We start from the raw sequence: 24433 nt of genomic DNA, 5'->3' as shown, positions 1-24433 counted from the left end.
ATAAAACAAATATGAACATTTCGTCCTCTTTTCACATTACTCCCCTCTTCTCCTATTTATTCATTAAAAATTATTCTGCAGAATTAAGCTTAACCTCATGCTGCAGAATATTCTTAAACCAGACTGATGTGAGACAAGAATATAGATTATTTATACAGAAATTGCTGCAGCCATATTGTTATGTCAGAAAGAGACAGGGTGTGGAAGAGGGAGGATGAGGAGCAGAAGGTGGAGGAAGGTCTTGATATTGAGGGGAGGGTGTGTATGCATGGGAGTCTGCACTTTCTATACAACAGTCAGCATTGGCCGTCAGTCAATGTGAGTGATGGACGGCCCGATCCCAGCTCCCACAGACCCGAAGAGGTCGGTCACAAAGACGGCATCCACCTCCCACGGGGAGCGGCGCGCTGTTCCAGACCCCGGACTGACCTGGCGAGAGCAGCCTACGGCACTGTTGCTGCAGCTGACACAACATTGGCTGTGGTAGTAAAGGACAAATAGCTCTCCCCTCGTCTCTCCATTTTTGGCTACGCTGTAGTTTGTAGAAAGCCAAGGTGCCGTCCAAAAAAGTTTGAAGTGCCTGTGGCATACCAAGGCCTGAGGTCATTTTTATGACAATGGACCAGTGGACCAATTCCGAGCGTGAGCTTTGGCTTCTGGAACGTTTTGGGGGAAGCGAGTCAGTTCGATTTAGCAGCAGCTCATTGATTATCACCATATTACTTTTGCAGGTTTGTGATCCTGAGAAATGTGGAATGGATTTCTGCGGGAGATGGGATGTTGGCTTGTGGGCCAGACGGTGTGTGCACACCGCAGAAAAATCCATCTAAAGGCAATCAGAAAAATTGAGAACACCATGTTCTTCAAGGACCCTGCTCTGAGTGCATAAAGTAACACTCAGCGTTAAGTGTGTCATTGTGAAACATTGCAGCACAGCACAAGGTGACCCAAGAAATGTGTCCTCTGCATTTGCCATGACAGGCACCCGGGGAGCAGTGTGTGGGGACGGTGCTTTGCTCCGGGGTGGTAGTAGCCTAGTGGGTAACACACTCGCCTATGAACCAGAAGACCCAGGTTCAAATCCCACTTACTTAATCCCACCATTGTGTCCCTGAGCAAGACACTCAACACTAAATTTCTCCAGGGGGGACTGTCCCTGTAACTACTGATTGTAAGTCGCTCTGGATAAGGGCGTCTGATAAATGCTGTAAATGTAAATGTCATTCACACTCAGCCTCCTTGTGATGACACACAGCTGCACCGACGCATCACCACCACCTGCACATATTCAGGACACATTAAACAAACTTTGGTCGGCACCCCCCAGTGCTGACCTCCAAACATTTCAGTCTAAACTTTACATGTGTTTATGCTCTGTTTTTGGGGTCCCATTCCCCTTACCTTTCATTTTTTTTATATGAATGATTCAGTTTGAACCTCCCGTCCTGGGTCCTCTCGTCCAAATGTGTTTGAGACACTGGTCAATTTAATTTACATGTTTAATTGATTTAAATGATTTCCAATTCATCTAGTGAATAGATTAGTTTACAAAATCTATAATCCTTTTAAAATAAGTTACCCTGCTCATCTGACAGCTTATTTGCATATCCACAGGCAAAACTCGTTTCCTCGTTTGAAAACTGATGTTTTGCTTTATTAGTTGAAATCATTTCTAAAAAATGTTTATATATACAGTAGAGTATATAAATAATGTCATCTGATCGTGCCTTGGCAGTCATATTTCTCCATTTGAGAATAATGTAAAAGCACACAAGAGAGATGCGTCATCTGAGTCGGCCCTAAAACTCCTTCACTGACCATCTGTGCTTGTCTAGGATGAATTTTGCATCCACGGCAAAGATTAGAGCAAGTGAACAAAAATGCAGCTGTGTTCATTTTAACACATTTAAATATTTATTATTTAATCACATCTCTTAATGTGTTGTTTTTAAAGCACTCATATGTATATAATAATCAGGATGTTTTTAATTAGCTTTTTTGTTTCATATTGCATTTTGACTGAAGCACTCTAGCTAGTCCAGGCCAAAAACTACACAAAACTACAGACGGAGTGAGGTTAAGGTCAAACAGCATGTCTGAGGTCAAAGTAAACACCATGACCTGACCTTTCAGCGGTCAGCTTCAACTGTAGAACTAGGTCAGCTAGTGAACTGGACAGCTTTGGTGAAGCTATTGATTTTGAGGCAACTGATGGCTGAGTACAACCAACGTTTGATCTAGTCTGGCTTCTTGGATAGTTGTTGTTCCACAGACATTTGTGTACATGGGGGGAAATGCCATTCTAGAACTAAGAGTTTTTATCTCCCCTTGATCCTCGCTCAAAGGCAAGTCATCGTACGTTTCTCTCTCCTGGCTTTGGAGTCAGTGCACAGGTTTATAGGAAGATTTATCTTGGGCATACTGCTGTTTCAGCAGACAGCTCTCGCTTGGTGGGAGATGGAGCCTCAGATCCGAGTCGTTTGCCCCCCCAACGTGCCAGATGGCCATATTTTAAGGTGACACCACCTTCATTTCCTCTGTGCCCCATGGCATGCGTGTGGCTTTGTAACAAGACTGGTGTTGAGTTGTCTTACAATACTTTTTATACAGTTTAAGCATAACACTGAAATCCTTGCTGTATGCAAAATATTGAAAATGTTCTACTTAAATAATTACCAGTGACTTTTTTTAGCTGCATTTTTGACTTCGTAGCCCTCCTTAGCCCACTGTCAACAGCTTCCTTCACACGAACTGGGTCTGGGGTACCAATGGTGGATAAATTCAGAGCTAAACAACCAGTGACAATATGTGACTGGATGGATCAGTATCTTTTCTCGTTACTTGACTCTTGATATCAGTAAGTCAGTGCCAAAACCAGCAGCTCTACATAGTGAGAACCTTCTAGTGGCAGCTCATCATGTCATCAGGGCAGTGACCTTCAACACATTTCTTGTGTATTCCTTTGGTTCAGATGAAAGCCATCTCTTCGGATAGCATTAGGGGCGTTTGGAGATCGGATCAGCAGGGTTACTTCTCAGTGAAACCTCATTTAGTTCCACGATCAGATAAGTTGGTTTATTATGCCAGTGGCTACCATTCATACAGAAACTGAGCAGATACCAAGAGAGAAGTTCCAAACTAAACAGGAGCTACTGTCCACATGGTGAGAAACCAGAGTCTTCTGTGAACAACATTCCAAGGAAAATAAAGGTCCACAGTGATGCCCTGGTCCTGGTTAGAAGCCCTCATTCAGCTTCCAAAACCAGTTTTGGCTGCCATTGGATTTCCTCATGCACCTTTCCACTGATTTGAACCATTATCCTTGGCGTCAAGAGAGTTATTGTCATGACACAAAGGAAGGGGGGGACCCAGGCGTTTATTGAATAGTGGGACAAACAAACATATAGGAATCTACTTTTGAGGAAGGGGAAGTGGGAACGTGAAAAAGAAAGGATGTCATGGGGGCACCTGAACACCTGCAAACACAACACACTCTACGGTCGCGAAAAACGAAAGCACACTCTACGGTCGCGAAAGACCCTGAGACAACCGACTCAGGGCACGACTTGGACCAGACCTGCTGGCAACTCAGACAGACTACGCACACCCACCGACCCGACATCATACACACACTTACACGCACGTGACAGTGACAGACCAATAAGACCGGACCCGGAACACTGGTGGAGGTACTCCTTTAAAAACAATTGTAGGGAAATTCAAGCCCTCAGTTTTTCACATAAATGTGGGTGGAAGAGAAGCTGGTCTTCATAATTTGTGGAAGGCATGGAGCTATTAAGCCCTTATCTCCTCATAGCTAAGATGTTTGTTCAATATGGTGAAGAAAGTCAAGGCTTTATGGAGAATGTTGAGGAGTTTATTTGAGGTGGAGGACAAGGGGCCAGGAGTATGTATTTTGGCAGATGGGAATCCGTGGCGAGTGGCTCCGCGGTATTCTCCGAATGCTTTGATGACCCGGTGAGCACATGTGTGAGATTCACTTGGCTCACCTGGGACCTGTGTTCCGAACGGTGCTTTAATACGCACACATCAGCTGAAACCCAGAGGAGAGCGTTCACTCGGTGTAAAGAGCCCAGTTGTCAGCAAATCTGTATTAAAAGGAAACTATATTCTATTTGATTGGTTTGATTGAAGCTGTATTTAGCCTGGCTCTTTTATTCCAAGTAAATTGAGCCAGGCATTATTTTCTTCACATTTTCTCCTTGCTTTAGCCACAGCCCACAAATAGCATCAGCACGATTTCATACATTACATAAAAAATGCAATTGCTTTGTTTTGAAATCCAAACAAGCATGTTTCTGGACAACTTTTATGTAATAAACATTTAATTACAAGTGCATTATAAGCACTTTAAGTAATTGCAGTGACGAATCAATTGCCATACTTCTTTGATCAAGTGTAGTCTTGTCTACTGCAGATGTTTCCCTGATAGGTGTTCCAGACCCTGGTCTCTTTGCCTGCATCACTGTGTTGCTAATGAAAAGATCACATTGCTGACATTCGCTCCTCTTTCTTCCCCCACAGACCGTGAGGACCAATCCATCCTGTGCACGTAAGTACAAGCAACATTCCTCACAGCCCATCCATCTCTGTCCGCCCTCAAATCACTTCCATCTGAATTTGGATTTACCCGACGAAGCAATTGGCACATTTCAGTCACACAAATCCTAGTGTTAATTAGTCTTTAGTTGCATGAGTGAGCAATTGTGTCTAATCGTTCCAAATTCTTACAGGATGTGCGGCCATCTTTATTTTATTAGCATCTGAGAATCGGACACAAGTCGCGCTTAACAATAACTTGTGACTTGAATTTAGACTTGCCCTCAATGACTTGAGACTTGACTCGGACTTGTGAGATATAACTCATTAACAATGTTCATTTCATGGAATTATTTATGTAACCGAGCAGAAGGTCCCTGTTAAAATGATAAACCCATAACAATCACATTAGGGGACCCATAATTGTATTGGGCCCCATAATGCCAGTGGGAATAAGGAGAATGTGTGTTTATGTGTCTTTGCCTAAGAGGCATTAGAGTAAATATGAATGGCAAAATCTTTATATCACAGTGCCAGAAAAAGTCCTAATGCGTGGTGCAATTACCAATAGTGTACTGGAGCTGAATAACTAAACATCAACTTTGGCCATAATTACTTTTCACTGTGTGAGTGAACAATTTTTATGGCTTGAAGTAAATTACATTCAGCTCATTCTGCTGTGACTCTACGTAAGATATTAGAAAAAGTAGAGAATTATCTGGAAAAACTTGGGATTTTTAGGATATACACCTTGTTTAAATTGAATTAGGTTTGTATAGATTGATTGGAATTTGAGAACAGCTCCCTCTATTGGTTGCATTGAGCCACCACTAGTTATTATAAAGATAAATACTATTTTCTTGTTCTTCCTGGTGCTTGGTCTAGACTGTTTTTCAGCCTTTACTGATTACTGACGGCATCTAGTTTGGCCCTCCACAGATCACCTTCTTTTCGGAACATTTGTCATTATGGTTGACTGTATTTTTTTTTTTGTGAACATGGTGCCATATTATCTCCTAATTAACTTGGCACATTCACATACTGTCAGTCCTCTGGAAATCAACTTCAGCCTCGCAGTTTTTTGTTCCCAGGGTGCTGGTCTGAGTTGTGGAATGTCCCACCTGGAGACGAGATTAGATGCCGAAGCATCCGGCCCTTTAAACTTCAACTTCACCAGTGTGAAAAACGTCCAGAGCCCCATAAACACGCAGTGAACAAGCAGACTAAAGCATCACCTTAATGGGGGCACTTAAGGTCTGACTGAGGGTCTGTAGTTGCAACCAGAGACTCCTCTTGATGTTGTTTTGGTGTTACCCCTTTCGTGCAAAAATACCATAAGTTATTTGAAAATGAAGGGAGGGGAATTTTTACGCACCCCTGGGGATTAGTATGCAGCATGTCTGTGAGTGTGGCTTGGCCGGAGCTCAGAGTTGCACCCTTGCCCTCCTGCAAAAGCGGCCCTCTGTGTGGAGAGTTAATGGCTGCCTACAGTAAAGCCACTGGTATGTGGTGGATATGGAGGCTGGGCCGGAGGATGGCGGGAACTGTGGCCTTTATTTCAATTCTCGCTTTTTATTCTTACTTCTTCTTTTTTAACACACTTTACTCTCCGCCTGTCTGTCCGTCCTTCCCACCGCTTTAATTCTCTTGTCTTGTCATATTCGTTCACTCCCTCTCTCTGTCTTTGTTATTCTTTTTAGCCTTTATGACTCTTGCCCTCTCTCCCTCCCTTATACCAAACTATGATTGAAGATCCTAACAGCCATTTCTTTGACTGGACAGTCGTCTGACTTCTAGACCTGAGCCTTCTTTTAAGAAAGGACCCCTGCCCTGGAGGCTCAGCTCTTGCTTTAGTTGTAGTTTTTCGTCTGGGAATGGAAGCCTACATTTATGATGAGTAGCTACAGTATGTGGTTGAGCTGCTATTTGTACGAGATGAGCCATGTTGCTTTTTCTCTTTAAAGATGTATGTATAGTTAGCTTTTGTCAAACTGGCCTACAGGATAAAAAAGTTGTGTATTTGTGAGCAGTGAGGAGTAGTGCCAAGTCAGTGGCACCAGGGATTTGAACCCGCAACCTTCTGATTATGAGTCTGCTTAGACCACCACTGCACCAGGGTTTTGTTCATCACTCGTTCTCTCTCTCTCATAATACATATTATAATATCAACATGAGGTGTAGTCACAGTTTCCCTACAAAATACTGTTGTGGTGGTGATGGGTAACCAGAATCTTTGGCAGAAACAATGAATTATAATACTTTATGTGTAATATATGTCGTGTAAATTACAATGAACATATAAATGGGTTCTTCTTTGTTTTTCTGTCCCCTTTTTGTACCAACTCTGTATTTTCTGCCTTCTTCTCTTTTATTTTTTATACAAAGGGGTGAGTCAGGAGCCGGGAAGACAGAGAATACCAAAAAGGTCATCCAGTACCTGGCCCACGTCGCCTCCTCACACAAAGGACGCAAAGACCACAACATTCCTGTGAGTGCCTGTCACACACACTCTCAGCAACAGACATGCAGTATACTTGTATGTTTAAGGTCTCCAGGGATGTAAATCATTTGCCACTTTGAGAAACTTGTTGTACTTTTAATAATAATAATAATATAATATCTCACTTTTATTTAACGTCATAATAGCAAACTGAATGAGTGACCTGTTGACTTGCAATGCTTTCAGATGCTTGAGATTTTGTATTAATATTCATATTAATGCTGCATTTTTAGTGTTTGTATAATAGAACATGTTTTAGAAAATTAAAACGAATGCATATTTGCATCCCTAATAAAAAAAAAGTCACAGGACGTCCATTGTCCAAGTTGTCCTTTAAGCAACTCTAGACCCGACACTGATGCCATCGTAAACTAAGCCTGCTCTCGCGACTTCTGCTAAGAGCTTTGATAGCTAATCTTGTTTTGCCTTCTAATGCCATGTTAGCCTGCTATAAAAAAAAAAACTTCATTCCAGGCTGGATGGGCATGACTGCTGGCACCTGAAAGGGGGGCCTGATGGTTTAATGTTCAGAGGGTTTGGCTTTGTGTCTGACAAACGGAAGCCTCAGATATGTGTTAACGCTTTGCATTTGTTTATCTGTGACAAACAGCCCGATTCACCTAAGCCAGTGAAGCTTCAGGCAAGTGTCTCTGCTTTCTTACCCTCCTTACTTTTCTTTACTGCATGCATCTTCACTTGAGAAGCTTGCTGTTTAATATTAACAACTGGTTGGTTGCTACGTCTCTATGCTGGTCTGGTTTACTAAACCTGTAGCTATGCACTAGGGCTGTTGAAATAAATCTTATAATCAATGCATCATGATGCAGATGTAGACAATTCTGCATCGATGCAGTACAGAACATAATCGATTATATCCTAATATTTGACCGGTACACGCCGTTACGTATTTTTGCACGAATGAAGGAATTAAGCGGGCTAATGTTCGGTCTGCCCCTTCAAAACACACACACACACACACACACACACACACACACACACACACACACACAATGCGGGGATGGAGGAACAGCTGATCTCTGAGTGTCCACACACTCAGAGATCAACATATTCTCTTACTGGGATAATCATCGATAATCAAGGCATTGATAATAATGATTGATTTGAATTGTGAGACCAGTCAAGGTTCACACCTCTACTATGCACTGCGTTGTAGGGCTACACTATTAAAAATATCTTATTTTCAGCACGTCTGAGCCATCAGGGTTGAGTGGCCATCCCATAGTCATGTTCACAGATAAAAAAAAGCATTTTTTTACATTATAGAACAAAACTGAAGACAAAAGGACTATAATATAACACACAAAAATTAGCAAAAAAAATTGACATTTTGAGTCTCACCAAAGCAGGGAGCTTTTGCTGTGGCAGCATTTCACACCCTTGGCTTTCTCCACCACCTTGTTAGACAACAGGGATGGATTCCAACAGTCCTGAAGGTTTATACAGAACACTTTCTTATTATTCACTCATGTTAATGAGAATCTCATGAAATGGCTTTTGATGATAGTGAACAAAACATGAAGGTAAAAAGAGCCGACTCTGAAAAATAGATTAATCAAACTCACTTCACTTTCTCCAGATGCAGCAAATACTAAATAAGTTTTTTTTGCATTGGATTTTTCAAAATGGCTCCATCTTAGACTCAATCACTGCCAGAGTAGGTGTATTTAGATTCAAATAAGATCAAGTGAGATCATATTTGCATTGAATCGCAATATTTTAAAATCAACATGTATTCTGTAGCATGCACTAATTGCCTAAACAGGCAACCAACCGTGTCAAGACAAATACTTTTCGGTGTGTTGTGATCTTAACTGTTGAGAGTTATTTTATTTAATTGTTTTAATAACTGAATCATGAAATCAAGTTATTGGAAAAATTGGAAAGCAAAATGAAATAATAATATGAAGCAATTACAATTTAGGCTGCTTAATATTACTAAGAACTCTTCTTTGCTCTTCTTAATCTCTAATGTTAGTTCTAACATAACTAATAAATGCCAAAACTGTGACCCAAGCAATTGTGCACTGGACTATACACCCTAGTACACCACCAAAACATATTATTTTGAGACCAAAGTTCTCAATAACGCAGCTATTACCCATCTGAAGTCTTGCTGCAAAAATGACCGGGAATGTACTGTAATTTACATCCTGGCTCAAGCCTTTCGTTGCATTCATTCCCAGTTTCTAAGCCTATAAAACCATAATGATGCCTATTAGTCGAAATCATGCTTGTTTATCTTAAGGGTAACATCTGTCTTACTGACAAAGCATGTAGCTGGACAGCATCACCGTCACAACTACACACAACTTCCTCAGAGAGGAAGAAACAAGAATTGCAGCGCAGGAAAAAAGCTCGATAAATTGAGGGATGTGCTGCTGTGTAAAATGGCAAGGGAGTGATCAGCCGTGTTGCATAATTCACCTTTCAGCCCTTTTCACATCCACATGTGACACTAAAGAATTCCTGATGGCTTCAAGTTTCTGCAGTAGATATTTTTCCTCCACATTTTATTTTGGGGGGAGTGTTCACTAACATCATAAGCCAGAAGTGGCCTAAATGGAATTCATGTTGAAACCATATTCTCTGAAGCTATGAATGTATGTATGTATGTGTGTGTTAGTAATTTAAGATCGCCTCTGCGCTGGCGAGTGTGTGTGTGTACCTGGATGAGAAAGGAACACTAGACTTCTGCCCCTCTTGGCTCAGGCCATAGTCTGCATTCAATTAAAGCTGCCTGTGAGCTGGCTGGAGAGGAATGCGATGGGAGGAGGAGGAGAAGAAGGGGAACAGCAGCAGGCCGACCTGGAGGAGCTGCTTTAGATGCACAGTAGCCTGGGGCAGGGAGCTGGGGCTCCTGCGCGGTGGAGGAGGAAAGTGAAATCCTCTTCAGTTTTTAAAATCGAGAGAACAACAGTGCAACTTCAGAATGAAATTATAGTCTGGGGAAAAAAAACAGGGCAGCAGGACGAGCGGAGCAGACTGGATTTTCTCTGGACAAATCAATGGTTAAACACTTGTTATGACACAAATATCTTAAACTGAATGAAACTGGTATTTGGGGCTTTTTGTGTTAATATGTGGGACAGTCCTCGGCTGTGAAGCCCTGTCGCCATACTCCTCTGCTCTCTGGGCCTCTGTTTATCTAGGTCAGCGCCCCACACTGACTGCCGAAATCGGAGAGAGAGAGCCATCCTGTCCCCGAGAGGTCCCAGGGCACTCCTGTCCTTCCGGCCCCAAGCCAGGCCTGCTGTTATGTGGCCACCGTACTATTTCTGCTCTTCCTGGTCCAGCAACATAGCCACATGCAGGAATGTCACCCTCAAGTGTCTCGAATTCTTGATGTGACCCAAGTTTTGACAAGCGAGAAAGAGAGGTGGATTGTCTGGACCTTCTGGGAGCCACAGAAATCTACAGAGACGGGAGAGGCTGGCACATAGCATACCCCACAATTAAAACTACCTCTGCCTGGCCTATCTACCCTCTTACTGGCTGGAGGAAAAATATTACAAAGTACTTTATAACAAGAGGAAGGATGTCTTGTTTTGTCCTGGCTGCTCAATCTACTTGCACAAATTTCAAAGTCCATTAAATGTCAAAAAAGTCAATTATCAGCTTTAAACTTGACTTTGTAGTTAGCTTGAAAATCTCCAGAATCACAGTTAAAGTATACAATAGGTATGGCACATAAAATGCAATAAACCAAATTAGCATTGTTAGCATAGTTATGAAAAGTTTTTTTTTTTTTTTACATTAGCATGCTAAATTGATGAATAACAATCACAGGTACATGGAATTTGTCATCTGGTGCAGTCAACTCTGCACATCACTAATGCCATCATAACCACGGTAACAGAGCTGAAACCGCACTATTTCAACCCACTATGCCACTAGTGGGCAGCCATGACAGTCACAGACAGTGTGTGGGGACAGGTGCCTTGCTCAGTATTCGAACCAGCAACCTTTTGATTATGGATCCGTTTCCTTAACCACCAGGCCACCACTGTTTGTATGTATGTGGCCGTTTGAAAGCGCAGAAGGGCATTAAAAACATTATTGCACTTGTCCTACAGAAAGACTGCATGTTATATCAAATCTGTTCATAATTCCAGCTTTCTAACAGACCCATTCCACACGTTTCCCTCTGTCCATGGCCACAGATGGATTCAGCTCCAATTTCCACATGTGCTTTGAGCTCTACACAATCCGCCGCCTGTTTTGGATGTGCAGGATTTTTCATTTGCTCACAGGCTCTCATCCATCCCACTATGTTATGGCACTTCACACTAACTAGCATCAGTCAAACTTGCCACAGAAGTAGCCCAGAGCGAAAAAAAAAAAAAGTATCAATTGATCATTCAGTCCACATTGCCGAGGAATGTTTCTGTACTGCTGAGCACCATATGTTTTACATTTTCTCAAAATTGTGCTTACTTATTTTCCTACGTGTTTAGTAACTCTCAAAATTCCACAGCTACTTTGTGGAGTGTTTTAACTCCCCGGGAACATTAACACACTTCCAGTGAGGTCTCTTCCATTCGGACCTTCCAGCTGACATTGTAATAACCCCTGTGTCAGATCCTTTTCCCCTTCAGTAGACACCCGGTGCTCCTAAAACTCATGCTTCTGTAGTTGGCATGAAATAAACTCGACTTCATTCTACATTCTGGCACCTTTAATATGCCCCATTTCACTATTTGTTTGAATGTAGGTTTAGTTGCCAAATTCCCAGATGTCCATTGTCAGTCAAATCACTTTGGGAAGTGATCATTTTCCTAATTCTTGTTTTACTTACCTCCCAGGGTGAGCTTGAACGACAGCTCTTGCAAGCCAACCCCATCCTTGAATCCTTTGGGAACGCCAAGACAGTGAAAAACGACAATTCATCACGTTTTGTAAGTCTAAAGTCTTTTGATTCCATTAATTGCTGTTATCCATAAACATAATACAGATATAGTAATAACAATGTTGTATTTGATAATACGTATAGTAATACTATAGTATAGTATAACTACTTAGTTATGTAAGATGAGTGTGTTGCATTGTTTTTATTCAATTTTAATGCCGTTAATATATTTGAGCATCTTTCATATTTAAAATTAATCACAGCCCTAAGCTGGGTGTAAGTCAGTGTGAAACTGGATAACCAGACACTAATGATAAGTATTCCAAGAACAGGGAGTATGGAAATACCATGTAGCAGTGTTGCTGCCCACATCTGTACCTGCTCTCCTCACACGTGTCATCGCTGTAGTCCGTCCAAAGATGCCTGAAATGCCTACAGCTCCCTATTTTCCCTTAAATAGACATCACAAGGCCCTTTCCCTTTCGGACGCCGAGATCCGGTTCTGTGTTCGTGGCCCATCTGAGACACATTACACACAAGGCATGGACGGCTGACGGGAAGCAGCCTTGACGTGCATTACAGCATGTCTGGCCTTCACTGTACACACCACTGTTCATATGGAACGCTGATTATGCTCCACCTTACAGGCCAATCAGAGCTTAAAGGAAGAATTGCATAACATGTGAACTGAAACACCGAATGGCTGTTTTTCATGGCTGACTTTTGCACGACTCTCTTTACAGGGAAAATTCATCAGAATAAACTTTGACGTCACGGGCTACATTGTAGGAGCCAACATCGAAACCTGTATCCTTCATTGGCTACAGATGGACAGAGAGAAGAAAAGGCAGAGATAGCGAGCAGACGAAGCCGTGGTTTTAGCTGGGAGGGGTCTCCGGTCTTTACGCAGAACCGCAGGAATGCAGCGTAGTGGAGACAGCTCCTTCGTGGACGGGACAGGCGGAAGCCCCACAGGGCTCCATGCAATATGTCATCTTCTGCCTTTCCTTTGTGTCCCCCACCAGGGCCATATTGGATTTTTGTTGATTTGTACAAATTAATCTGTACACTTTAATATGTAAATTATTCCATTGTTATAAGAGCTACAAATTTTATAACACAGATAAATTAGTTTTACTATGAATATGCAGTGTCAAATTAACACCATCAAAATGTTAAAATTCTTAAATACCACGTACAGTATCTGAAGCAGACTGAAGTTTTGTGTTACTTATTGTGCTGAATACTTCCAGTCCCCGTCAGGGTTTGTGGTTTTGCAATATTTGGCAGGAGTGAAAGACATTGTGTGATATTCTTTTTTTTTTTTTTTTTTTTAATCCATGTTTATTTTTATGATAGTGTTCCCCAATGGAAAGTGCATTTGGGAAAGTCATCACACTACATTGTCCTGATGGCAGCCATGGCGTTCTAATGGTTATGAGATTTATTTTCCACAAGGCCTTTCCCAGGACTTCCATATCAAATCTCAGTCTTGCTTAATGGTTTGGTGGTTTGCCTTTTTTAATATGAAATTTTATCATGAGAACAGCAGAAACATATTTTTCTGGTCTGGAAATCTGGGGTCAAAAGGAGGAGAATCATTCAAATTCAGTGTTAATAATATATATGGAATATATGTGGAAGAAGCCTAACAAAAGTAAGTAACACTGTTATATATAACAGTGTATATTTGATATTTCTGGTTCTATTTTAATGTAATGGAGTCTTAACGAAAACACCCAGACCTTCTAGAAAAATCCAGGGCTATCCGTCAGGCCAAAGATGAGAGGACCTTCCATATTTTTTACCAACTTCTGGCTGGAGCCGGGGAGCACCTGAAATGTGAGTAGCTGCTTTTCATGAATTTGGACAGTATTTTGTTCTCCCAGGCTGATTAATACATCATTACTGATATTTAAATTATATTAATATTAGAAAGTGAGGTGAAGGTGAAGGGAGCACAGCAAACACAGCACACAGTGCACAGGTCTGCTTCCTTACCTGCTAGGCCACCACTGCCTCCTCAGAGAACTCAGAGTTATCTGGGTGTGTTATGTGCAGTGGTAGGTAGTGGCTTGCTTGGAGAACATGCGATTACGTGTTCTCTTGTTTTATAATAATTTAATTTTTCATTCACATTTTTGCATATTGTGTATTATATGTGGTGGTTGTATGTAGTTCTATTAAAAGTTCGTTATTCTTTTTGATTCCAGCCGACCTGCTGCTGGAGGGCTTCAACAACTACCGCTTCCTCTCCAATGGCAACATTCCCATCCCTGGCCAGCAGGACAAGGACAATTTCCAGGAGACCATGGATGCCATGCACATCATGAGCTTTTCACATGACGAGATCCTGTGTAAGCACCAGTACATGCATGCACACACACACGACACGCAGACATGGAGAACACTTACAGCTTCACTTTATTCACTCTCTTTTAACAAGCCCTGACCATTGATCGGATTGCATTTACTTATTTACATTTAGCGGATGCACTCTTATCCAGAGCATCTTAGTAATGACAGGGATGGTCCCCATGGACAAACTCAGGTCTCACTAAACGGAAACTGAGACTTTATGGGTGACCTGGTTGATAGGCTACAATGATCTTGAAAAGCAATCTTTTTCAATCTTGAGCACACCCCTTCAATGTCGTTCTTCGCGCTGTCATTGGTCACACGTGCATCTCCACTTTCATTGCAGCCATGCTGAAGGTGGTTTCGGCCGTGCTGCAGTTTGGCAACATTGTCTTTAAGAAGGAGAGGAACACAGACCAGGCCTCCATGCCGGAGAACACAGGTGCGCCACCACTGCCTCCTCTCTTTTTACCAATAAAGAACAGAACATTTCCACAGAGGGGAAAAGAGTAAAAGAATTTGGAGACGTCAGGGGAAACTCAATGGCTGATCATGGGGTGTGACTATAAAATTCTTCACTGAGACTAATTATTACATAGTCATGCCGCTGTAAGTGCTAATGAGTGTCTTTCACCACTTAGGCATTTAGTATTACGTCATTTCTCACCTTTAACCAATTTCTCCTGGAAGAAAAGGAGTCTATTGGAGCAGATGTTCACTTCCTATTATAGTGGGTCAATGATACACAGGCCCATGTTGAATCTGTGATCAAAAGGGCCCAAAAAAGGCAGTCTCACACTCCCAACCTGCAGTGCTTATGGTGCTGTGATTAAAGTATCCCTTAGTAATTTTCTCTTGGGCTATGCATTCTGCCTTTTTGACCAATCACGGACGAGCCTCATGTGCTGTCTGTTCCTTTCATCGGGTAGAAATGGATGACTTCACTCAGTGTTTTGAAACTTAGATGGTGTTGTAACCGTGAGAGTTAGGAGGCTTTTCTATTCTCTTGAGATCCTCTGGTCCATGTCCAAATCCATACAAAGCCTTGTCATAAAACTATGACAATCTGTTACGTTTCAGCTCTGCCATATTGAGGTCATTACTAGGGGTGAAACAAGACTCCAAGTTTTTTTTATCTAAACAGATTAATGATTTCCTGATGCACATGTGTTATGGTGTTATTTGTAAAATAAAAAATGAGTTTTGATGGATTTGTATAGACTTCAGTTTGGTCTCAGTTTGTTATTGTTATTGCCCTAGTCATCGTACCGGGTCTTAGAGTTACAGTAATATATGAATAGAAAAACATTAACATTGAACCCACAGTGCTGTAGTTGAAAAGTTATTTTGATGAAAAACACATTTGTGTCACACCAGCTCGCTTTCGCCACAAATATCCTTTAAAGCTCCATCGTGTTGACAGACTGTGTTTATTTGTTCTCCAAGCCGCGCAGAAGCTCTGTCACTTGTTGGGCATGAACGTGATGGAGTTCACTCGCGCCATCCTCTCTCCACGGATCAAGGTCGGCCGGGACTACGTACAGAAAGCCCAGACCAAAGAGCAGGTAAAAGAGCAGTTTCTGTCTCACCATGTCCACAAGCTGCACCATAGGCATAGTCTGTCTGATGTGATATTCTGCTTTTTGTCCATTTTTCACATTGAATTAGGTCACCAAATTATGACCCATTTGGCATTATACACAGCAAAATTGTGAATTAATCTTCAGGTTGTTCAAATATGCTGTGTAAATATGTTCTTTAATTTTATGGGCGTGTTCAGCACAAGACATTCAGCCTTGTTGTAGCCCTGAAATTGATGCGGACGATGTTATCAGATACCGCAATCAGACGCAGCACCCGTTTATACGCCTGGTTTATGATTCTCTCTCTGCCCTCCTACCCAGGCGGATTTTGCTGTGGAGGCTCTGGCGAAGGCTACATACGAGAGGCTTTTCCGCTGGCTCGTCCACCGCATTAACAAGGCCCTGGACCGGACCAAGCGCCAGGGAGCCTCCTTCATTGGCATCCTGGACATTGCTGGCTTTGAGATCTTTGAGGTACTTACTAACAGACCCAGACAGCAGAAAAAGTCCCATGACATGAAAATTTCACATGGCATTTGGCAGACGCCCTTATCCAGAGCGACTTACAATGTGCTTTCATGTTACCATCAATGAAGTAATCGGTTGTGGTTCACTCGGACTCAAACCCTGAATACAATCATTTTATTCACTCTGTTGTACTTTTTCCTTGCTTAAGGCTGAAAAGCAGTCGTGCTGCATTCAGCATTGGTTGTAGAGGTCGGATGGCATTCAGAGGTAGACCTGCTAGAAGGGAGTTACAGCAATTTAACAGTATTTATAAAGTATTTTACATTAATACGAGTTCCCCTAGCCTGTCTATGGACCTGCAGTGGCTAGAAAAGGCGATAGGTGTAAAAAGTGCTTTGGTCATTCTGTTTGGTCATTCAGAGAGCGCCAGCTCAGATGGCTGGATCTGGAATTTGGGATGTAAAAATTAGCACAATTTTTTTCTTAGTTCTATCACATGAGCCTCTGAAGATCCAGCGGCTTAATATTATTTATTCTGGAAAATTGTAGACACAACTTTCTGTCTCCGCCAAACATTGTGGGACTGGCTCAAATAGGCTGTAATTGTGTCCCATGGCTGAATTTTGGAAAGAGACTTCAGATACAGTAGTAGGGGACCACTAAGACCTATATAAAAGGAAAAAGAAAAATGTAATCTCATGGGACCTTTAAAAACTGGCTGAGTGAATACCCAGTGGGATATTAGGCAGAGAGCGAACATCTTTTGCACACACATAAAAAGCACTTGTTGACTTGGTTTTGTTGGCTATATTGTACACTGTCCTGTTTTGCACTGCCATAATCGTTCTCACTTGTAAACTGACTTTTACAGTCTTGTCTTGTTTGTCATGGAGGAAACATCTTGTTTGACTGTAACTCTCTTGATGTGTTGGCAGCAGAAAATATGGGCAAGCATAAGGATTTGAGCAACTTGCATGTAAAAATGTATTATTGAACAAACACATTTGTAGAATTTATAGTTACTTACCAGGTTTTGTATCTCTGAAGGACATCCTGTTGTTCAGGATGGAAGAGTTTGCTCACAGAACAGACCCAGTTTCATGTTATAGTGGTAGAAAGGTTGTGAGCTCTGAGACTAATTTTTGTCCTTTTTCCACGTTCCTCATAGCTGAACTCGTTCGAGCAGCTCTGCATCAACTACACCAACGAGAAGCTTCAGCAGCTCTTCAACCACACCATGTTCATCCTGGAGCAGGAGGAGTACCAGCGAGAAGGCATCGAGTGGAGCTTCATCGACTTCGGCCTGGACCTCCAGCCCTGTATCGACCTCATCGAGAGGCCGGTCCGTGCTCATTCCAGAATTGCAGATTTGCGTGTTTTTAACATCTTGTTTTACACAAATTCATTTTTTTTTTCCGTTTTGGCCTGCAGACTAATCCTCCAGGGGTGCTGGCCCTTCTGGATGAGGAGTGTTGGTTCCCTAAAGCCACAGATAAGACCTTTGTGGACAAGGTGCTACAGGAGCAGGGAACACACCCCAAATTCCAGAAACCCCGGCAGCTGAAGGACAAGGCCGACTTCTGCATCATCCACTACGCCGGCAGGGTGAGTTTCACACCATCACCATTTTCAGATCAATTTTTTTCCACATAAATCCACGTCCCCAGCAGTTCTTTCACCTCCATGATCAGTTCAGTTACTTTTAGTTCATTTTCACCGCTTGTTAGTGGTTGCCATGGTGGCGGAAAGCCAGTTGGTTTTATTGTAGAGCTCACCATTCTGACATTGGTTGGGTCACTCGTGTGCAACAAAAGCCTGTTTGTGTTGCATAAGCCCCATCTCGTTCCCATTACAAGGGGAAATTTCATGTTACATAAAAAACGAGGAATTCTCAACGCGAACCATCGGGTGGTCCGTCAGCGGCAGTGTCCTGCCAACACGTATGTACAGACCACAGGATTTGCACATTAGCACTTGTTTCATGTCTGTTATCGAGAGGCTGGAGGCTCTAATGTTTTTCTCAGTGTACCTGAACTGACTGTAATAAGTATACAGACGTCCGTGTACTTTTGAAGTGTTTCTGGGAAGCCAGGGTATCCAGTGGGAGCGTAAACCTGTCTATGCTCTGCAATGAACATCAGAGAGTTGAGGTGCGAGGGTCTTAGTCAGACCATGTTGTGAAATTGCAGTATGCTTGATGCCCTTTCCCGCCTTTTCTCAGGTGGACTACAAAGCAGATGAGTGGTTGATGAAGAACATGGACCCTCTGAACGATAACGTGGCCACGCTGCTGCACCAGTCCACAGACAAGTTTGTGGCGGAGCTGTGGAAAGATGGTAAGGCAAATCCTCCACCTTTAACGCCGCCTCCCTTACTCAGACTCCTTTGTTCTAGAAGGTGGGATGGAACAAATGTTGACCATAGCTTAATTCAGATCAATAAATGCAGTTTCAGGCCTGCTTTCTAATATATAATATCCAATAACCACATTGTAGGGAGTCTGGAAATGAAATCAAGAGAATCTGGACACAGGAGGGGTGAAAAGTACAACCTAGGACTAGGTCATGTGGCCTAAAACTTTCAGCAGTTGGTCATTCTTGTGTATGAAACCATAATCTATGGTAGGTCTTTTTAAGTGTCGTATGTTGTTCAAATATTCATAGGGGGCATGTGGCCCGATTAATGATCGACTTTAATACCTTGATTCAATAATGCATCACAATACATTGGTCAATGGACACGGACACCGATATGGAAGACAATAGACAATGATATGGAAGTTCATAATCAAATATTTTATTGCACCTGACCCTAAGAAGCCAAAATGATCAATTGAAATACATTTGGGGAGTTCAGAAGTGAGACCTCTAAATTTTGCTACATTTTTTGTTTGGTGCACAGTCAGAATATTCTATGTCCTTTGGCATGTTTAAGAATGCACTGGGACTCTTTCACCCCCCTGCATAGACCTAATCGATCTGATGCTCTCCTCTCCCATCAGCCCTTATGTTGAATTTTTTCCAAGGAGACCTTCTTGCTCAGGAACAAAGACACGCTTTCAGAAGGTTCCACACAGCTGACATGCAGATGCAATTTAACATGAATTTGCCTAATAGTATCTGAACAGTGCTCAGATTTTACTGAAGGTTGTGAATCTCCTGGGTAAATTACAATGAACGATGCAAACACATGCACGTGTGTGTTCACACTTTGACTGCATGTTCAACACAGAATGTTCCTAATGCATCAGTGAGTGTTGACTTGTCATTTTTTTGTTTGTTTGGGAAATCCTTCATTCTTCCTTGTTCTCTCTCTGTCTCTCTCTCTCTCTCTGTGTCTGCTGTAGACATTCAGACCTTTCAGAGAGCTTCTTTCTATGACAATGTATCTGGTCTCCATGACCCTCCAGCTGAAGGCATGTACTACAATACCCACAAGCCCCTTGTGCTGGCTGTCGTACACCCCTCTCCCTTCCCACGCACCCTTGCTCTTTCACTAGTGTCCATCCATTGCCTACAGGCTTTGCATGGCCTAATGCACTAGAATACTGAGCGAACTAACTGAACTAAGCAGTTAGAGTTCCCACCTGTCCTGCTGTAGAGGCCACACCCCTCGGGATACTTTACTGTGTGCCTTTATATGTCGATTATGGTTTATAATTGATGGCATTCAGAAAGTATGAATTGATTTAATTGTGCTTATCCCTCATTAAATTATTATAAAGTTATATAAAATGAGCTGAAAGTAGGGCTTTATTACATTATTGTCCCTCATATCTGATGTAAGTGGTGTCTATCAGGATATAGATAACAACACAATACAGGTAGGTGGCATCCCATATGACATTTTTTAATGTCCTTCAAATTAGTTTTAACTGTTATTGTACCTGATTATAAAAGTGTTTTATATTCAGGCTCACTTTTTATTCAGGTCAGCATGGTATTTATCAATGCTTTAATTTTTTTCTGGTACAAATTCTTTATGTTTAATGTGATTTTCTTAAAATTTGATAGTTCATTCGTTTGTACTTTCTTGTTCATTGTTTTAACCCTTTAATAATGAATTAAACTGAAGAACGTTGAATCCATTTAAGTGAACATGTACATGTCAGAAAGCAATGTGTTTTGTTCGGAATACAGGTACACTTCATCAGATAAATTACAGTGGAATTAATTCAGTGGGAGAGAAATGAATCTCTCCATGTAACCGCAGACAGTACGTTCTAGGCACAAGCCACACACAAAAACACACATGATTATGTTCAGCAGGATATGGATGGGTCCTCTGTGGGAATGTCTTTTGTTGGTTCGGTTTTGTTTGAAGACAAGGACTGATTCACTTTTGAGGAAACGGCCTCAAGGTCAGTGTAGTCCCGCCCGTCTGGGAAACCCACACTGTCGTTCATCTTCGTTCCTTGTCCAGTTTGTCCACTTTCCAATCTGGCAGTCACCATGAATATATCAATTTTCTGTCGCATTTGAATCCAGAGTGTGTTTTGTTTTTAACGTGTCCTTCCTGACCTCTGAATCACAGAATTCTGTCTGTCTCTGTCCCTCTGTCTTCAAATGAAATCCCTGTTTCTGCCAAAACATACTGTACGCTGCATATCAAGACCACTTCAGTTCATTTAAAGACGCCGCACAAGGCTGGAGTCAGGCCACATTTCAAGGAAACGCCTTGCAGCCCGCAGTTTCCCTAATGATGCTGGAAACCACAAGGACTGCAGCCACGGTAACAGCTGAGCCAGTACAGAGATGGTGGACTAGGACGAAACGTCCAACCACATCTGGCTCTCGGCGAGAGATTTAAGCTATTGCAAATGGATATATGGGCTATTTAATTATTGGAAACAGAAAGCAATATTTGGTTTGTTTTAACTTCCTTCCTTTTATAAGTATAAAAGTACAGTAATGAGATCAGGGCCATGCAGTGGTGTGGCCTCACACCTTTGTGGTCATGGATTTTTCCCCATTTTTTATTGTTATTTTACTTATATGGTATGTATGTTGCATTCAGTTTCCCTACAAAACTGCACCCTTTGTCAAATTACAAAAAACATGTTTTGAAAAACAAATTGGCACATGGTCTTTAAACATCACAAGACTATTTCAGTCTTCTCTGTATTATCATATTTAGTTTGGTTTGTTCCTCCGCAAAAGGTTGAAATATTGAGCTGCCAATAAAATTTTCACACATGTATTGGATTTGTTTGCTTTTCAGCTCCTGTATTCAATTTTCTTGAATATTTTGTTCAGCAATTAGCTTAAATAAAAACTTGCATAGCCCTCATGCATGTAAGGAATGTGTAACATTATTATTGGAACATAGCTGGGTGGTGGGAGTTATTATTACTGTTTGCGGTAGCACAGTAATACCAGGATTTCTAGGATCTTCTTCCTGATCTTTTCTCAGTCCCATCCTTTTCACGGTTATCTCTGTCCTCATCTCTTCCACTGGATATCAGACAGTCTGAGAGGGGAAGGTGCTTTGAACATGTCCGTGGGCCACAGACATCTGCTCCACCAGCTTTGGCCTTTATATCGTCCTTCAGGCAGCCCAAAGAGTGCAAATATTATGAAAGGTGGACCCCAAGTTGGCAGAAAACGACTCCTGGGCCTGTCGGCTGAGTAGGGGTGGCGCTTTTTTGTCTCCACACTGTTTGTGTGCAGTTATGAATGTGGTTTCAGGCCAGCGTCCATCTTGCCTCATCAGCCCTCTCTCTCTTGTTGTGAAGTCATGGTCTTTAGATGTTGTCAGTGTGATTTCTTTAGATGTCCCTCATCCCTCCTGACCATGGCTTTAGTCTGTTTCACTTGCCGCTTCAGCACCATCCACCACCGCCCACCACATCCAGCAGGTGCCGAGCGCATGTCCGGTCACCACCGTCACCCTTTTCCACAGACATGACCCTGTTCCCTCTGTCCCGTTCTGCAGTGGACCGCATCGTGGGCTTGGACCAGGTCGCTGGCATGAACGAGACAGCCTTCGGTGCCGCCTACAAGACCAAGAAGGGCATGTTCCGCACAGTGGGACAGCTCTACAAGGAGCAACTGTCCAAGCTCATGGCCACACTAAGGAACACCAACCCCAACTTTGTGCGCTGCATCATCCCCAACCATGAGAAGAGGGTGAGTTACTTGGACTGAATTAATTTCACTTCCCCCTTGCTGCAGCATTTGCATTATACATGTAATAATGCATGCAAGACTATGAATTGCATAAAGGTCCTTTGTAAAGAAAAGAGGGCGTCTCTGTACATTAATGTTCTGGATGAGTCTGAATCAGCCACTTGTATGGAGGGCGTGAACTCGCTCTCATTGGAGAACAGGAACCAAGGGCTTGTTAAGTGGAGCTCAGTGGGTCCCCGGGGACGGCCGAAAGGTATTTGTGTTTCCTCCGGGTGACCGCAGCTGAATAGCAGAACACACAGCAGAACAAGGCTTTTGTTTAGTGGCCCTTGCCTGCAAGCCATTAGGTGCCATGTTGTATTACTAGTACACCGTGGATGTTAAAAGAATATTCTGCCAAGCAAGGTCATCTGCTACATTCTATTTAAAAAAAAGTTAAATATTGTGGGCTTGTTTTTCAAAAAAAAAAAAAAAATGAAATGAATTGTCTGAATATAAAATATTACAAAAAGAATAAGACACATTTAGAAAGAGTGACCTAGTGCACCCACGTTTGGTGATGTACCAGCTTTATTGAATTTTTTTTAATCAATGTAACTGTTTTAGGCTCCACCCCAAAGTGGACAGTAGAAACCCTAAAACAAATTAATCATGTGTCTCATATTTTAGAGCTCAAGAATGACAGTTAATGCAAAAATTGGTTCCTCAGATATTTTGTCGGTTTTAGTGAACTTATTATTGGTTTCTGTGCACTTATTATTTCATGATAAATATATTTTTCCATTTAGGGAACATTTTTCATTTGTTCAGTCTGTTTCATTTGTTCAGTCTTGTATCCTAAAAAGGGTTCCTCTGGAATGATCCAAACAGACATTCATCATGTAAGGGTTGTAGAGGGTGAGCAATCTTCTTCATTTTCTCCCTTCGTGTAGGCCGGTAAACTGGACCCCCACCTGGTTTTGGACCAGCTAAGGTGTAATGGTGTTCTGGAGGGCATCCGTATCTGCAGACAGGGCTTCCCAAACCGTATTGTCTTCCAGGAGTTCAGACAGAGGTATGACACCCTCCAGGCGAGAAGATTCATTTCTCCTTGTGCCTTGTAAACATGTGCAACTTGTAACAAGTGCAACATGCACACACACATGCTGCTCTTACACAGTTTTATTTCCCTCTGCAGGTATGAGATCCTCACGCCCAATGCTATTCCTAAGGGCTTCATGGATGGGAAGCAGGCCTGTGAGAGGATGGTAAGATGGAAGGCCTACTACTTCTTTTTATATATATATATATATATATATATATATATATATACACACACACACACACACACACACACACACACACACACACACACACACACACACACACACACACAGAGACAGTTTTTTTTTAAAGTCAATTCAACTCTCATGAACTCCTTTTCACACCGATAGATCAGGGCCCTGGAGCTGGATGCCAACCTGTTCCGGATCGGGCAGAGTAAGATCTTCTTCCGAGCTGGTGTCCTGGCCCATCTGGAGGAGGAGCGTGACCTGAAGATCACAGATATCATTATCTACTTTCAGGCTGTCTGCCGAGGCTACCTGGCCCGCAAGTGAGTAGCATTATGGACCCCAGATGCGCTCTATATGCCAAACTGAGATGACTGAAGGTCTTTGCTTTGCTGGTTTTGTCTACAGACATTTGATGTAAGGACATTTATCCAAACTATACACAGTGGTGTGGAAAAAGTGTCCCTCTCTCTGATTTCTTACTTTTTTCCATGTTAGTCACATTTTAATATTAATAATATAAAATATTAGTCAAGATTTTACCCTTAAGGGAGAAAAAAGTTTCGATGAACATTTACATTTGATTAATTTGGAATAAATACAATCAGAGAGGGGGCAAACACTGTTTTACACCACTGCACGTGAAAACATAGTGGATTATTAGTCTGAGTCTGATCAGTCTAAACAATATACTATAA

At 42.1% G+C, this 24433-nt stretch overlaps 1 protein-coding gene across 4 annotated transcripts in view; it reads left to right on the top strand.

Moving 5' to 3' along the window:
• LOC114793637 (myosin-10) overlaps positions 1 to 24433 on the top strand; it is a 59415-nt gene that overhangs the window by 22058 nt on the left and 12924 nt on the right. The window contains exons 4-21 of one of the 4 annotated variants that reach the window (XM_028985688.1): positions 4546 to 4573; positions 6946 to 7048; positions 7671 to 7700; positions 11884 to 11976; positions 12671 to 12734; positions 13671 to 13769; positions 14141 to 14284; positions 14632 to 14727; positions 15732 to 15850; positions 16190 to 16342; positions 17505 to 17678; positions 17768 to 17941; positions 18558 to 18672; positions 19683 to 19751; positions 22271 to 22464; positions 23397 to 23518; positions 23642 to 23711; positions 23898 to 24058. In XM_028985688.1, the coding sequence (XP_028841521.1) occupies positions 4546 to 4573; positions 6946 to 7048; positions 7671 to 7700; positions 11884 to 11976; positions 12671 to 12734; positions 13671 to 13769; positions 14141 to 14284; positions 14632 to 14727; positions 15732 to 15850; positions 16190 to 16342; positions 17505 to 17678; positions 17768 to 17941; positions 18558 to 18672; positions 19683 to 19751; positions 22271 to 22464; positions 23397 to 23518; positions 23642 to 23711; positions 23898 to 24058 (2008 nt within the window). The remainder of the gene's footprint in view (positions 1 to 4545; positions 4574 to 6945; positions 7049 to 7670; positions 7701 to 11883; positions 11977 to 12670; positions 12735 to 13670; positions 13770 to 14140; positions 14285 to 14631; positions 14728 to 15731; positions 15851 to 16189; positions 16343 to 17504; positions 17679 to 17767; positions 17942 to 18557; positions 18673 to 19682; positions 19752 to 22270; positions 22465 to 23396; positions 23519 to 23641; positions 23712 to 23897; positions 24059 to 24433) is intronic. The other 3 variants (XM_028985689.1, XM_028985690.1, XM_028985691.1) reach the window with 3 other exon arrangements.

This window comes from Denticeps clupeoides, chromosome 7 (genome assembly GCF_900700375.1).
Source record: "Denticeps clupeoides chromosome 7, fDenClu1.1, whole genome shotgun sequence".
In the NCBI taxonomy this organism is placed as follows: domain Eukaryota; kingdom Metazoa; phylum Chordata; class Actinopteri; order Clupeiformes; family Denticipitidae; genus Denticeps; species Denticeps clupeoides.
This window is presented reverse-complemented; position numbering and strand designations above follow the sequence as displayed.